The sequence below is a fragment of the Telopea speciosissima genome, chromosome 7, assembly GCF_018873765.1.
Source record: "Telopea speciosissima isolate NSW1024214 ecotype Mountain lineage chromosome 7, Tspe_v1, whole genome shotgun sequence".
In the NCBI taxonomy this organism is placed as follows: domain Eukaryota; kingdom Viridiplantae; phylum Streptophyta; class Magnoliopsida; order Proteales; family Proteaceae; genus Telopea; species Telopea speciosissima.
The window spans coordinates 5,734,334-5,748,988 of NC_057922.1; the positions used below are offsets into that span (position 1 = coordinate 5,734,334).

At 36.3% G+C, this 14,655-nt stretch overlaps 1 protein-coding gene and 1 non-coding gene across 2 annotated transcripts; one reads left to right on the forward strand and one right to left on the reverse strand.

Moving 5' to 3' along the window:
* Positions 1-3,848: 3,848 nt before the first annotated feature.
* On the reverse strand, positions 3,849-3,920 carry TRNAH-GUG. The gene has a single exon. It is a non-coding gene; the product is annotated as a tRNA-His (tRNA).
* Positions 3,921-6,389: 2,469 nt separating this feature from the next.
* Positions 6,390-14,198, forward strand: LOC122667124 (probable WRKY transcription factor 13). Its single transcript, XM_043863323.1, has 3 exons — positions 6,390-6,963; positions 7,070-7,297; positions 13,785-14,198. The coding sequence occupies exons 1-3, from the start codon at positions 6,671-6,673 to the stop codon at positions 13,954-13,956; spliced, it is 693 nt and encodes a 230-aa protein (XP_043719258.1). The 5' UTR covers positions 6,390-6,670; the 3' UTR covers positions 13,957-14,198.
* Positions 14,199-14,655: the final 457 nt, after the last annotated feature.

Genomic DNA, 14,655 nt, shown 5'->3' on the forward strand with positions numbered 1-14,655 from the left:
TCCTACCTAATCTCAAAACCCTAATTATGTTCAAAACTAACATTGGAAATTGATTTATGTTTGGCTTTCCAATCAAACTTATAAAGAGACCATAAGTCATAGAGTGAAAAGAAAAAAAAAAAAAATCAATCATTTGGTTCCAATGCATTCTTCACTTGGGTGATGTGATCATGTGAATTTTACACACCCAAAGGTGCTTTCCAATTATAAAGATATTATCTTTGCAATATCAAAGGCAGGTAAGAAATGTTAAAATGCCACTACCAGCTAGAGAAGGATGAAGAGTGAGGGGCCAGAGGGAAGGAAGAGGAGGAAGTTGAAATAAAAAATCTTTATCATATTTTTAAAACTTGTATCAGCCGCATTGCAGTGCCCAGGTACATAGGAGTGGGCGCAATGACCACCCTACTACCCCCTGCATAGGCTGCCCATGTGCCTAGGCGTAGGCTACGCTGCGGTACAGAGAACATTCTCCCTTGTTTTATATAGCTTACTACAAAGACTTGAATAATAAGAATGAGACCATTTAAGATTCATACCATTCAATCAATTTGGTATTCATTAAATTGAAATAGAGGAATGTTATAAGTGAAAAACTCATTTGAACAGCTTGGACTTTATACGCTTAACAAGGTGACTCATTTCATTGTCACATGAAATGATGATGTGGCAATTTTAATCATGTATATGCCTTGGATCAGTCATTTATCAAATTTCGAAGTCTATTTCAATTAAATACCCTCATGTGTATTGGTATACATCCCATGTATGTATATGGTACTACGACCACTATGGTGCACTCTCCCATAGACGTGGTTTTCAAACATCTATTTTGTCACTTGGCAAACACTACATGTGCTAAAATTTGTGTGGCCCATGTACGTTGCACGGGGTCAATGGAAACGCATGCAAAAGCATAGGGCATAAGTCATAGGTCATAGGTCATAGGTGAGTTTGCATTTCATGGGGGCAACGCAGCAGAAAGTGTATGTTTCAAGGTCTTGTCGAATCAGGTTAATGAAGATAGCATATGTCTGAGCAACGCAGGGGTAACTGCTAAGGCTCTATGGTACAGCAAGTTTAGAGAGAGGGAGAGAGAGAGAGAGAGAGAAGAAGAAGAAGAAACGAACCTTGCCTTTCTGGAGGATTACTAAGATAGTAGCAATTAGGGGTGCAAATGTGCAATGCAGAGTCGGGTTGAGCCGGGCCGGGCTGGACTGGATTGGGCTGGGTTGGGTTGGGCTGTGTTGAGTGTCTAAAAACCCAAGCCAGACTTGTCCTTGTTTTCATCATTTTATGCTATTTGTTACAAAAAAAAATAGGAAAAATATATTTTCACCTATATATTTATATATTTAATATGTAAAAATCAATGATATCCGACATCACCACCATGTGGCATAAAGTAGATATTTTCCAAAAACCATCTGGACAAGCTTGTGTAGAAAAAAGCTTACTCTTGGTTTTAATTAAGGGAGAATGTTCTCTGTATCGGGGGTGCAGGCTGCACCCAAACACATGGGAGTGGACGCAATAACCACCCTACCCCCCTAAGTGGCAGGCCCACGTGTCTGGGCGCAGCCAGCATTGCGGCATAGAGAACATGAGCGCTTTTAATTAAATACAACAAAGGTTCAACTCGGCTTGATAAGCGTATCAAGGTGGTTCACCAAATTTTACCATCGTAACTGGTTGATATGATTGATCAATTTGAATTTGATAGGTTTGGGATTGGATTAGCCACACGTCAAAATTCATTAACCTAAATGCATCGATCTCTTCTTTTTTTTCTTAAATTATATGTGTATGCCCATAGACCCTCTTGTAGCCCATAGGTTTTCACAACTTTATTTTATCACTTGGTGAATCTTGTTTGAGCGTAAACTCTACACATAAACTGGAGAACCCTGAGGTCTACTTGTCTACAAAAATTTATGTCTCATCTGATCAATTATGTAACAAAAACTTAGATCGTCGTAACAAGCTTATTAAGACTCTACCCTTTTCCAAATAACTTAGCCCATTAAATACTTTACAACCAATATCACCCAAGTTTAGTTTACAAATAAAAAAGTTTAGTCAATGAAGGGTACATTTGGTAAGAGTGAAAAGAAATGAAGATCCCTCCCTAGTGAGTAGAGAGTAAGACTATAAAGAGAGTCCCTTCCCCCTTAAAAAAAACCCAAAAAACAAAAAAAAAAAAAAAAGAAAAAGAAAAATAAAGCAAAGGGGATACAATGGGCCTAACCCAAAAGAAATAATTGCCACCCGGCCCACCCGTAAACAGCGACAAAAAGAAATGATAACCTTCTTGTCACCCGAACACTTTTATCCAGTTATCTTTTCAGAAACTAAAGATAAGATTAAATTAATTAAAATTTTACTCAGCGTGTGACATCATGCATAGCTAAGCCTCACGCAATATTGGGATGTTGTGACACAATCTCATAACGTAAGTTAAGACGTAATTTTCACACACCAAAAAAAACTCAAATTAATAGGGTAAAAAACCAAAAGCAAAGTTCCATGTTTCTACTTTCTTCGATTATTTCTTATAATTTACTCATCTTATTTCCTTGTTGGATCAGCCAATGGGATATCTCATCACTTCAGCTCTCTCTCGACCTTTACATGGGGAGAGTTTTCGTACACTCTCGTGGATGGTGCATGATTGTGATTTCAACCATTGAATGAGCATGATCATGTATAGAACATGATCCCAATTCTTATCCAACGGTTGTAGACATGATTGTGCATCATGCACGATGAGATGCAGTCTATTAACTGAAGTGGACTAGAGGAGCACAAAATTTGTGAAAATTGATGAATTCTTGGTTCTTGATTCTTCTATGATATTGATTGACAAGTTAGTCAAAGTATAATATTCCTAATGTGTTACTACGATTTACAGTTGAAATTCGAGAATGGATTGTTCTTTTACAAAGTTTCCTATGTAACACATTTAAGAATATAGTTTTTTTTTTTTTAACACATAGTGAAAAGAGAATTTCTACGTCATGGGAGATATGGCCTTTTGATTAGCATAGGAAATGATATTTTTGATCATGTACAATAGGAGGTGAGAGTTAGACATGATACAAGAGTTCTATCACAGGTCACATAAACCAGTTGTGAAATCTTGTTTTTCCATTAGTCAAAGAAAACTTAATTCAACATTCAAACCTATTTCAATTATTTTCAAATTGAAATGATTTCATTACACAACTAAAGTAGATTTTTTTTTCTCAATTTGTGTGTAAGTAAAATAATGTGTAATGTAAACTTAAAATAAAAATAAAATAGAAATTTTTTCTAATCATTGCCAATGATGATTGTGTAAACTCAACTACTCAATGAATATATAGCATCTAAGCTGTTCTCCATTATTCTCAATACTTACATTTTAATTGAAAAGAAGAAGAAAAAAACATATATGAGGATTCCAAAATTTTACTTCACTTTCAACTACTATCCAAAATTTAGATTTTTTTTTTTTGGTTATGATATTTATTTTTCTTCTTGAAATGTTTTCTAATACTTTATATATCCAATTAATTATCTAAATTGGCTATGTCAACCCTCCATGAGCTTCAAATTGTACTAGTTGTTTTTCCTCTTGAATTTATATTTGTACCAATTCCCACTATGTTGTTAATTTCTCCGAACATCAATACAATAACAACAAGCTCAGTCTTATCCCAACTTAATGGAGTCGAATACGTGGATCCAAACAAACAAGCTAAGATTAAACAAAATAAGTGAACGAAGAGATAGGAACCGAAAGGGATAAAAAAAAAATGGGAAATGAATAAAGTAAAAACCTGAAAAAAGTGAAACATTATAATAAATGTGGCTGCTGGGATTCGAGCCCAGGTCTCTACGGCCACAACGTAGAATTCTTACCACTAAACTACAGCCACACGATGAATACAAAATAGCAAATATTAATTATAATACAATAATCTTACTTTGATGGACTGTATGAAGGAACCATCTTCTCTATGAAAAAAAAAGAGTTATATGTGACTCAAATAAATTAATGAATTTTGAATCCAAATAATGGACAAAAAATAAAATTATAAGATCTCATATACTAAAGTTGAGATTAGTACTTGAGATATAGAAGAAACAAATTTTCTTGTACTTCTGGAAAATATTATATCATACATGTTTTTCATAAGTATGATACACTATATATTCAAGAAAAGTACGGAAATTCAATGAACCCAGCCGCAAAAACTTATTTTATATTGCTGTTGTTAAGTTTTTCTTCATTAGTAGAGTCAGGTAGTACATGGTGGGGCTTCTTTAATTTGTTAAATCCTTTGGGTCATTATGTCTTTAGGTAGATAAATTTCCAACTTGAGCCTTTAGACTTAGTTCTTACATTTTAATTAATATCCTTTTGTGTTTGATACTATGCATTCTAATTACTATTGGGAGGGAAAAAGAAGAATTCCAACCCAACCAACTACTCAAGATCAGCACCTTAAGAGGGATCCAAATCCTCTACTGTCGAGCTGCCCGGCAGCACCGTGCTGCCTAAACACGATGCTGCGTGCAATGTCCGCCTTACCTCTGCCCAAGCGCCTTGCCCGAGTAGGGGTAAGGCGGTCATTGCGTGTAGCACCATGTCTACGCTGCACGGTTCTGCCGGGCAGTTTGGCAGTAGAGAATCCAAATTGTCTTTAGAGCTATTGGGACCAGTTTGGTAGTTTAAGGAGAATGAACTAATTAATTAAGTCCCCCATCACAAAGTTAATATATAAGTTAAGGAGAAAAGTTCTATGAGAGGGAGTGTACCACCTATGCTCAGACACAAAGGGAGTGAAATGACCATCCTACCCCCATGATGCTAGTGTGCATGCTTTCCGTAGAAAAATGCCGACCCATAAGTTAGAGAGAGAGAGACTGTGAGAGGGAAGTACACACCGACAATATTTACTTTTTTTTTTCTTCCTATAAGTTATGTTGGTTGATATTCTATAGTTTAGGATGTAAGTATGGTGTTGAGGTAGCTAATTCATAATCTAATCCATCAGCCATTCTTTTCTCCACCGCCAAAAAAGAAAAAGAGAATATGATCATCAAGGAGAGTCATCATAAGTATGGAATTTTAGAAAAGGGTACTCACTTTTCACCATGAATGAAAGACAAAAGAAACTAATCAATTACTGTTTGGGACATTACATGTTTGTGAAATTGAGATGATTTAGTTGTTAAGGAGGAAAAGGGGATTGAATTGATCGAGATCAAAATATTGGGGTACACATGGGAAGGTACCCCACTAATTAAGAACTTGAGTATGTTTGGGTTATTGGGTATGGTATCACTTTTCAGTGTTTCAAAATTCAAACAGGGTTAGCAGAGATACTATTAGGTAGATCACATTTCATGGAGAGAATTGAAGAAGGACTTAGATTAGTATTGGATTGTTATTGGGAATTTGAAGAAGGAAGAGAAAAGGTTGATAAAGAAATGGGAAAAGGAAAGAAGCCTTTTTTAATGGAGCTTTACAGAGAAAGTCAAACACGGCCCCCGCTAATATGGATGGATCATAATAATATCCCCACCGCCGAAGCTAAGAGGCAGATTTGCACCCAAAGATTGAGCATCATTGCGTTATATTTTTAGGATACCCTATTGAATGATATGTAATTTTCACTTACATTATTATCTACTCATCTCATTTCCACAAGCCACAACTCTTTTTTTTTTTTTTTTTTTTGGTACATCTACCTTCCATTTTTATCCCTTTTCTTTCCTTTAAATTCCATCTCCCTATTATATATAAATACTTTTTTTTTGTAAATAGAAAATATATGAGAATAAATCTCAATTTAGGGATCTCAAATTAGGGGATACAAAGTCCCAAGAAATAGCTAGATGTCTATTTTAGATAGTATTATGATTAGTGGTACTGATAGGAAGGAGTCTATGTCTGATCTCGAAGATGATAGAAATTCAAATCTATTTTGTGCGAAAGCGGTCCATCTTCATGTCGGGGTCTTCTACTTTCGACCTGCCCGTACTGCCATGTGCCACCCAACACACAGCAAAGCACAAAAGACTGCCTTACCCCTGTCTGAGCGCCTTGCTTGAACAGGGATAGGGCGGTCTTTTCCGCCTTGTTGTGTGTAAGGCACACGACAATAGGAGCAGGGCGGAAATAGAGAATCTAGAACCGTCCATCTTCCCTTGTTTCTTTTCCATCAGATATGATATATCACACCACAAAATGCCATCTAACAATTGAGTCACAAGTTGTTTCTTCATTAAAGTTCTTTAATATCCATCTCCATTCCCTTTGAAACCAACCTCTCTCTCTCTCTCTCTCTCTCTCTCTCTTCCTTCTTATAAATACCTTTGCAAATCAACCTCTATAGGAAAAGGATAAAAAAACACACAATAGAAATCCTATAGTGGTGATGCCTACCATAGGGATTAGGGAGAGAGGGTCACAAAGTTTTCCTTTTTGAAGACCAAGTCTACTCTCCTTTCTCTGTTACACAGGAAGCTAGAAGTCAATAAACAGACCAAACCATTAAGAAGAAGGGCCTAAGGCTTTTGAATTGAGACTTCTTCTACAGATAGAGCAAAAACCATAGCATTCAAGACAAGATCAAGATCAAGAAGAGAGAGAGAGAGAGAGAGAGAGAGAAAGAGAGAGATGTCCTCCACTTCCCAAGCTATGCTAATTAACCAGGGCTTGTTTGATGATCAAGAGATATCATCACAGATGGGTTTCTACACCTCTCTTCCCAACTGGAGTTTTACTCCATTGGGTTGTGATAACCAGTCTTTAAGACTCAGCAGTAGCAATAACCCTTCTTCAACTGGAGAAGATATCACTTGCAATCTATCTGAAAACCTCTCTTCCACAGCTCCAAAGCACCGAGATATTACTTCTCTTCTGGGTGAATTCGAAGCTGCCTCAGTGCAAAGATCCAGTTCTAATCTAAGGTAAAAGAATATTTTCAATTCTTTGTAGGTTTTCAGGATTTCCATGCAGATCTCTCTCTCTCTTTCATGGTGAGTTTTAATTGGATTTGGGTTTTGGTGGTTTCAGGCCATGGGGAGAAGTGAATCAGCACGTGGGTAATAAGAGATGCTTGGAAGATGATGATCATGATAACTTGGAAGTTGGTGCGATGAAGATGAAGAAAGTGAAGGCAAGGAGGAAGGTGAGAGATCCAAGGTTTTGTTTCAAAACCTTGAGCGACGTGGATGTGCTTGATGATGGTTACAAATGGAGGAAGTACGGCCAAAAAGTGGTGAAGAACACACTTCATCCAAGGTACCCACTACCCACACACACTAGAGCTACTTCCTTCTTTTAATTTATCTTTGTGTCTCATGCAGTTTCTCATTGATCATTACATGATTTTTTGTGTTTATTATTTAGCTTTTCATAGAGCTTTACTACCTTCATAACTAGGGTTAGTGACTTAATAATGAACCTCTCTCTCTCTCTCTCTCTCTCTTATGATCATGATATTATCCTGCAATCTAATAATTTGATCTTCATTACTTTAGCATTAATATTAAAGTTTTCTTCCATTTCTTGTGCTTCTCTCCATGTCTCCAAACTTCTAGCTTTAATTTTTTTTTTTTTTTTTTTTTAATAATCTCATGTACCTAGCTAGAGAGACCTTGGGTTCCCAGGGCTAAATTTCTAGGAACAACCCTTGAAGCCCTTGTTCTAATGTGGTTAGGTTTCTTCCCTGTGAAAATTTTCTATGCAGGTATTAGTTTTAGTTCCATAAACACACATTATAATTCACTACCAAAAAATTGTTAATTTATAAGATCTAAGAGAATGTTTTGTGAAGTTGTGGACATATGATGATAAAGAACCATCAATGAAAATTTTGATACAATATTTTTAAGAGGATGAAAAAATGTTTTCAAGAGGATCTAAGCTCTTGGAATTGGTTGTGTTGCTTTTGATTTGGGAGGAGTTGTGTGCTTGATTGCTACGGAGCATTGTGCATTGACACCGGTGGTGGTCGGTGAGGCATTGGCAATCCGACTAGCTCTCTCATCTGCTAGCAGGTTGAGAGTTCGTTCGATATTAATTTCGTCGGATTGTCTCTCCTTCATCAATTGTTTGTCCCCTATCCCCCCCCCCTCCTTCTTGTGTTTCTTGTATTATTCAGGATATTTGCATCCTGAAAGCATCTTTCTCCTTCTGTAATTTTGTCTATATCAATAGATTTGGGAATGGATTAGCCCATACTGCCTCTAAATGGGCTATCTCGAATCCGTTGAGTTACTTCTGGAGCCCCCCCTTCCCAGGGATCTCATGAACATTGTAACCCCTTTTTGTCACACTAAGGTGAATAGACTTCTTAGTACCCAAAAAAAAAAAAAAAATGATGGACTATATATTATTTTGGAGTGAGAGTGTGAATTATGATAGCCATTGGGTCCACAACGTACAGTCCACTAGGGTTTGCCGTGGAATTTGAGAACCTTATATATAAGGTACAGCTGCTACAGCATGTATGGTCACAGTTTTCTTTGGTGGACATGACAGAACTCTCTTTTGCCATTTTCAAGGCTGAGTAACCATAGGGGCATAGGAGCACTTTATTATGGTTAACTGTGTTGGTAGAGAATAGAGAGATCTCTTCTAGCTAGGACTGTTTTGCTTGGATGAGTGCATGGTTGATGGAAGCTGTGCTGAATTGCTTTGCTTTTTATGAGAACTGGGCTCGAAAATGATATTGGAAAATCATAATGGTATGGGTTTTCATGAACCTTTCAGGATCAAGGGACCCCAGCCTGAATGCCTAGCTGATGCATTCTTTTTTCTTTCTTTTATTTATTTATTTTTTTTTCTTTTTTGGTTTGTTAATTTATTTTCATGTATCTTGACTTTTGTGATGAGAGGTTTACGATTCTTTCATGCTACATTGGGTTTACAGTAGCAGCAGAACCATGGATGATCTTCTTTTACCTTTATCTATTCATCATAATGTGTTTTTAGATTAGTCATGAACTTGAGTTTTTCTTTATTTTATTCCTAATTAATATTCTAAGCTAGTTTCACGATTGTAATTTTTTAAGTTTGTAGCATAGTTTGGGATCAATTACATGTTTGCTGAATTGATATTTGCATCTCAAAGGAGATATGACATATTTAAGGCAGTGTTTGGTATGCATTTCAAGTCGATTTCGCATTCTCGGATGATAAAAATAGTTGTTTTTATTGCTTGAGAATGCGAAATCAATCTAGAATGCATACCAAACGCTGCATTAGTATTTCAAAAATTCCACTAGTATCTTTTGAATGCCAGACTTCTTCTTTTTTTTTCTTTTTTTTGAGAATTTAGTTTGCTTTTTAGGTGTTAAATAAAATGTCTCACTTAAAAGGGTATTTTAATTATGCTAATTCAGTGTATGCTTGTGTTTATATGGATTTATGGTTTTAACCTTTTAAGCTTGATTCATGCTTTTTATCTAACTAGTGCTAAATTATTATTTTAACACTACTTTATGTGGTAACATGTTATGCAAAAGAACGATTGAAATGTCAATAATTAAAGTATTTAAGAATAGGGTTGTGAATGAAGTGAATTTGGGAAGGATAGAAAATTAATATGTTTTCTATTTGATTAAATCTTACATTTCAACAATATTCAAGTCAGACAATCTGAGCTCAACTCTGTAAAGGATTCATATGTCTCTAATCACATAATATTCATAATACAATAAATAAAATTTTAAAAACAAAAGTGATAAATAGCTTCTTTTTTTTGGTATAACTAGTTTGCCCAACCAAATAATCTTATGGTCCACCAAATATGTACCAAGACTCATGTAAGCTGAAGCCCAAATTTTTTAGTTAAGTAGGCCCCAAGGTCCACTGCCCATTATCAAGTTTCGATCAAATTGAACTTCGCCAACTGGCAAAAACTCTGGAAATCCAAGTTATCGGAGGATTACAGAAGGGAAAACATTTGTGGGAAGATATTTGTTTGAACTTGAATTTAAAATTTGACACGTGACCAATCTAGATATTTTCCTTCCAACACTATGGGAGGAATCCGCATCATCCCACCACATAGAAAATAATATGGGCCAACCAGGTAAACTAATCTAGCTGTAGGCTTGGATTGGTAATTTTCCCCATCTACAAATAGCAAAAATATATTATATTCTTACATAAAATTTTAAATAATTATCGGAGCAAAAATATCAATAATTGAATTTAGGGGTGCAACTGGGCTAGGCTGGGCTGGGTTTTTCAAAACCCAAGTCCAACCCTAGGTCCAGCCTAGCCCTCAGCCCAGTTTGACGCTAGCCGCCCCTATGAATCATGTATGATTACGTAATTATGTATAGTTATATATTACATTTATATATATAGGGTTGGGTTCAGACTGAGGCCCGGTCCCACCCACAGGCTTAGGGCAAACTAGTCAGCTTGGCCTGACCTGAAGCTGAGCTTAGAAATCCCAACCCTGGGCCAGGCTTTTAACCTGGCCCAGGCTCTATTAGGCTCAGGGTGAGCTTGGGCTCGACGGGCCATCTTGCACCCCTAGTTAAATTTGTATCCAATCCCTGATTATTTGAATAAATATCTGAAAAAATAGATATGACTTTGGACAAAGTTGAAATTTTTGACTACTTGTTTACATAACAGTAGCTAAGATTGCTCTCTAATATTTCTAGGTGCTAAATTTATGAACCAAGCTTCAATTGAAGAATTGCCTAAGAAAGAAAATATAATGCATTTAGAATCTAAAGCTGCATTAATTGGTATGCATTCTGGGTCAATTTTGCGTTCTTGGATGATAAAAATAGTCAATTTTATCGTTCAAAACGCGAAATGGACCGTGAACGCATTTCAAGAATGCATATCAAATACAACCTTGTAAAAATTAAAGGAAAAATGCAATTAATGGAACCTACAATAGCCATAGTATGGGATAAAATGGAAAAGAGAGTTAATTTTATGGCTTATTGGAACAAATGCCGATTGTTATTATGTAAAGGCCTTGGCTGGTCGAAGCCAAGCCTTGGCAATTGGCATTGAATCTCGCCTACATCTGGGAAGTGTGTTGGTTAAAGCTGGATTGTATATATATAATGTTTTCCTTTCCTGTACCGAAAAGATCACCATCACCATCACCACCCCCCCCCCCCCCCCACCCCACCCCACCCCACCCCACAAAATAAAAAGGAAAAGAGAAAACAGAAGGAGGAAGGGCAAAAGTGTAGGTAAAGAGACCTATAAAGTGTAATCAGTCTAATGGGTCCTAAATTAGAATAGTTTGTGGTTTGCTTCATATCTTTTTCTGTAATTGTATTTTAGGTAAATTACTAACAGCTTTGCTAACTCATATTGTATTTAATTTAATTTTTTTTACTTGAAAAAGTTGCAGTAGAAAAGGATTAGCTCCGACTTTTGAAGAAAACAACCAAAAGAAAAAATGAATTCAACTGAAAATATTTTTATGTTATTATATTTATAGGAAAAAGAACCCTAACAGGCAGGGTGGCCTTGTGTCTAGACACAGAGGGACGTGAAATGATCACCCCACCCACCATGAAAATTCGGACAGAAATCTTGTCCATATTGATGCTCCCACACACGTTCCCATTGATCCCCACGCTGCTTTTCAGGAATCCCTCTTCCTTTATTTATTAACTATATTAAGTTTGGAGCAATTTAAGTAGGTTGTTGCAAGTGTGAAGAAATGGGCTAACTATATTGTAAAAATTGAGAGAAAATGGAGCTGATGTGTTATAGATAAGAAGAAGAAAGCATTCATGAGAACCACAAATTACATGGCAATATTGTACAAGTGATTATGTCTATTTGAAAAGGCATTCAAAAAGTCTTCAACCATACACTATGAATCTATACTAAGCATAGATAAAAAGCCTTTGGATGACGAGGTATTTGTTAGAAATTATTATGTTATGAGCAGTACTATTTTTTGTTTTGCTTGTGAAAGACGCAATTAGGAAGGACTTGGAAAATTATTAACATAAATTTTTGGGCATGCACAACTGCTTATGGAATCAATTTCTCTTCATCCATGGTGAAGAGAGAATCTCTTCAATCATGGGATCTGATCCTCTGATTGAATTGGGGAAGGGTATCTTCAACTTCATATAATGGGGGGTGGGACTTAACGAAGAAATTCACCTTTTTATAGAGTCAAATTACCAATAGTGAAGAAATTCTCTCTTCACCATGGATTAAGGAAAACTTAGTCCATGTATGTCAAGGATTAAGGTTTGTTTTCCTTAAGAAGATAGGGAATACTATTGCAAGAATTAGGTTTTTATCCATCTTGGTATGTGTGCTTTTCTTTTGTAAAGAAGTTTTGTTTGCTCATCTTCTCCCGTGAGTGTGGGCCTCCTCAAGAGACCATGATTGCTCCCTGTGTAGTAATTTTGTTGACCATTTCTCTCTTGTGTTGGGTTTATTCTTTCTTCATATTAGGAATATATCATTTTCCTTATAACCACTTTAATTGCTAAGTGTCACATGGTAGATCAGATGAGGTTCAAATTTTTTGAAACAATTAATCCCCAAATCCCTTACTTACATGTGAAGTTTTGGTCTTCTCGGAGTTTGCTATGTTGTAAAATAGATCTTCAAAAATGAAGGGCTACGGTAGAATATTGCATACAATAATGGATGGAGTACTGTAGGCATACATAGACATACATGGAGATGCATGCCAGTACATAAGGATATGTGATTGAAATAAATTTTGAAATTTGACTCATTGTTGATGTAAACCATGGAGTTTGGTTCCTCTGCACAGACCAATAGGTGAACGTACATGTGAGAGCCAACCACCTATCCTATTTTTGCCATTTACAAGGGGAGGAGAGGTTTTTATAGAAACAAAATTAAAATGTGATTGGCTCTGAGATGTACGTTCACATGTTGGTACGTGCAGATCGATGATCCAATCTCTAAACCATGACCTCTCTATCCAACAGTTAGAATTGGCACATTAACTGCCCCGTCTTGGAACCATTTTCCCCATCTTTGACATTCAATTCAATCCAAACTTTGTTTTTTGCTCAGGAATTGCACTTCAACTTGAATTTAGCTACTTGAAATTCAAGTAATCATATACTTAAGAGATAAAGGATCCATGCTAAAGGTTTGTCTTTGAGTGTAACTATGCTGGCTGCCCACATGAAATAACTCTCCTTAAACCTGGGGCTTGAGACTAATTAGGCTTTGATGAGTTGAGTTTTGGATATTAATCTTAGAGATAAACTAATTTTACCTAAAAATCTGAAGAAAGAGTTCCCACTAAGTCAGAGAAGAAGCATCTTAGGTCATTTGGAGTACCCCCAATAAGTATAGATATATGACACTGAAAATAAAAGGAAGGGGTGGAGTGTAATTTCAAACAATCACTTCAATGGAGCATGTAAGGGTATCTTTTTCAGAGGAACTATGCAAGTAGAGTCATTTGGGTTTTTTTGGTTCAGATAAGACCTCTAGACTCCTATGGGCCTCATATTATTTTCTCTTGCAATCCTTTTCCTTTTGGGAAAGTTCATTGAACACATTTGCCTAGATTGACAAATTCTGAGTCTGACCCATTTATATATCCAAATTCAGATATTTTTCTAGTCTATGCTTGCATAATTATTTGTCCTTTTTAATGATTCTATCTGATATACTTGATTCATTGAATCTCTTCCTACCTTAATAATTGATTATGTTGTTCTTAGTAAAGAATTTTCTTCTTAATCAAATTTTAAAGTAATATTGCTTGTAACTGAGCTTATTGCAGGAGTTACTATCGTTGTACACAGGACAATTGCCGAGTTAAGAAACGAGTTGAACGATTCGCCGAAGACCCACGGATGGTGATTACTACGTATGAAGGGAGACATATCCATTCTCCATCACATGATATGGATAACACAGAGGCTTCATCTCACATAAATAATTTCTTCTGGTAGTGATTGATAGTAGTACTCTCTATAATCACTTTTGAAAATCCATTATCTTGGCAGCTTGTACTAGTGTTTCTTCTTTATGTAAAACCCGTAAAAAGAAAGAAGTGTTCCGGCCACTCCTGTGGTCATTTTCTAGATTTGATAATAAACATGTGGGGGTGGCAAATGCTTTTGTTATATAATCTACCTCTTTTACTGGTGGCTGGTAATTGATAAGAGGGATCGATCATCGATCTCTTTCTTTGAATTATTAGCATTGTTTGCTTGATTATGTCAACTTTGTTGCTATCTTAGTTATTGGATTGATAGACACATTTAGGGCCCATCAGGTAATTGGTCGGGTACCCATTGAGACACTTAAACAGGTGGCACTAAGAGTCACTTTTGGGTCAAGCTTGTGCATGCTCTGAGGTAGTGAGTGCAGTTCCCATGGTTAGGAATAGGGGAGTTTTTGTCTCATATCGGTCGAGTAGTATGTGGTTGTTGAACTTATGATCTTGGGAAGGATCTCTCTACTCTAAAGTTCGATCCTTTTAGGTTCAGCCGAAGCCGTATAATAGTATCAGAGTGAATTGTATGTGCATCGGTTGAGAAGTTGATGCGGTTGGCTTCATTACAATTGATTCTTTTGAAAGGCTCTGTTTGTTTGACGGGGAGAATGGTGTGGGAATTTTGTGGGACCACAGTGTAGTGGGTTGGGGA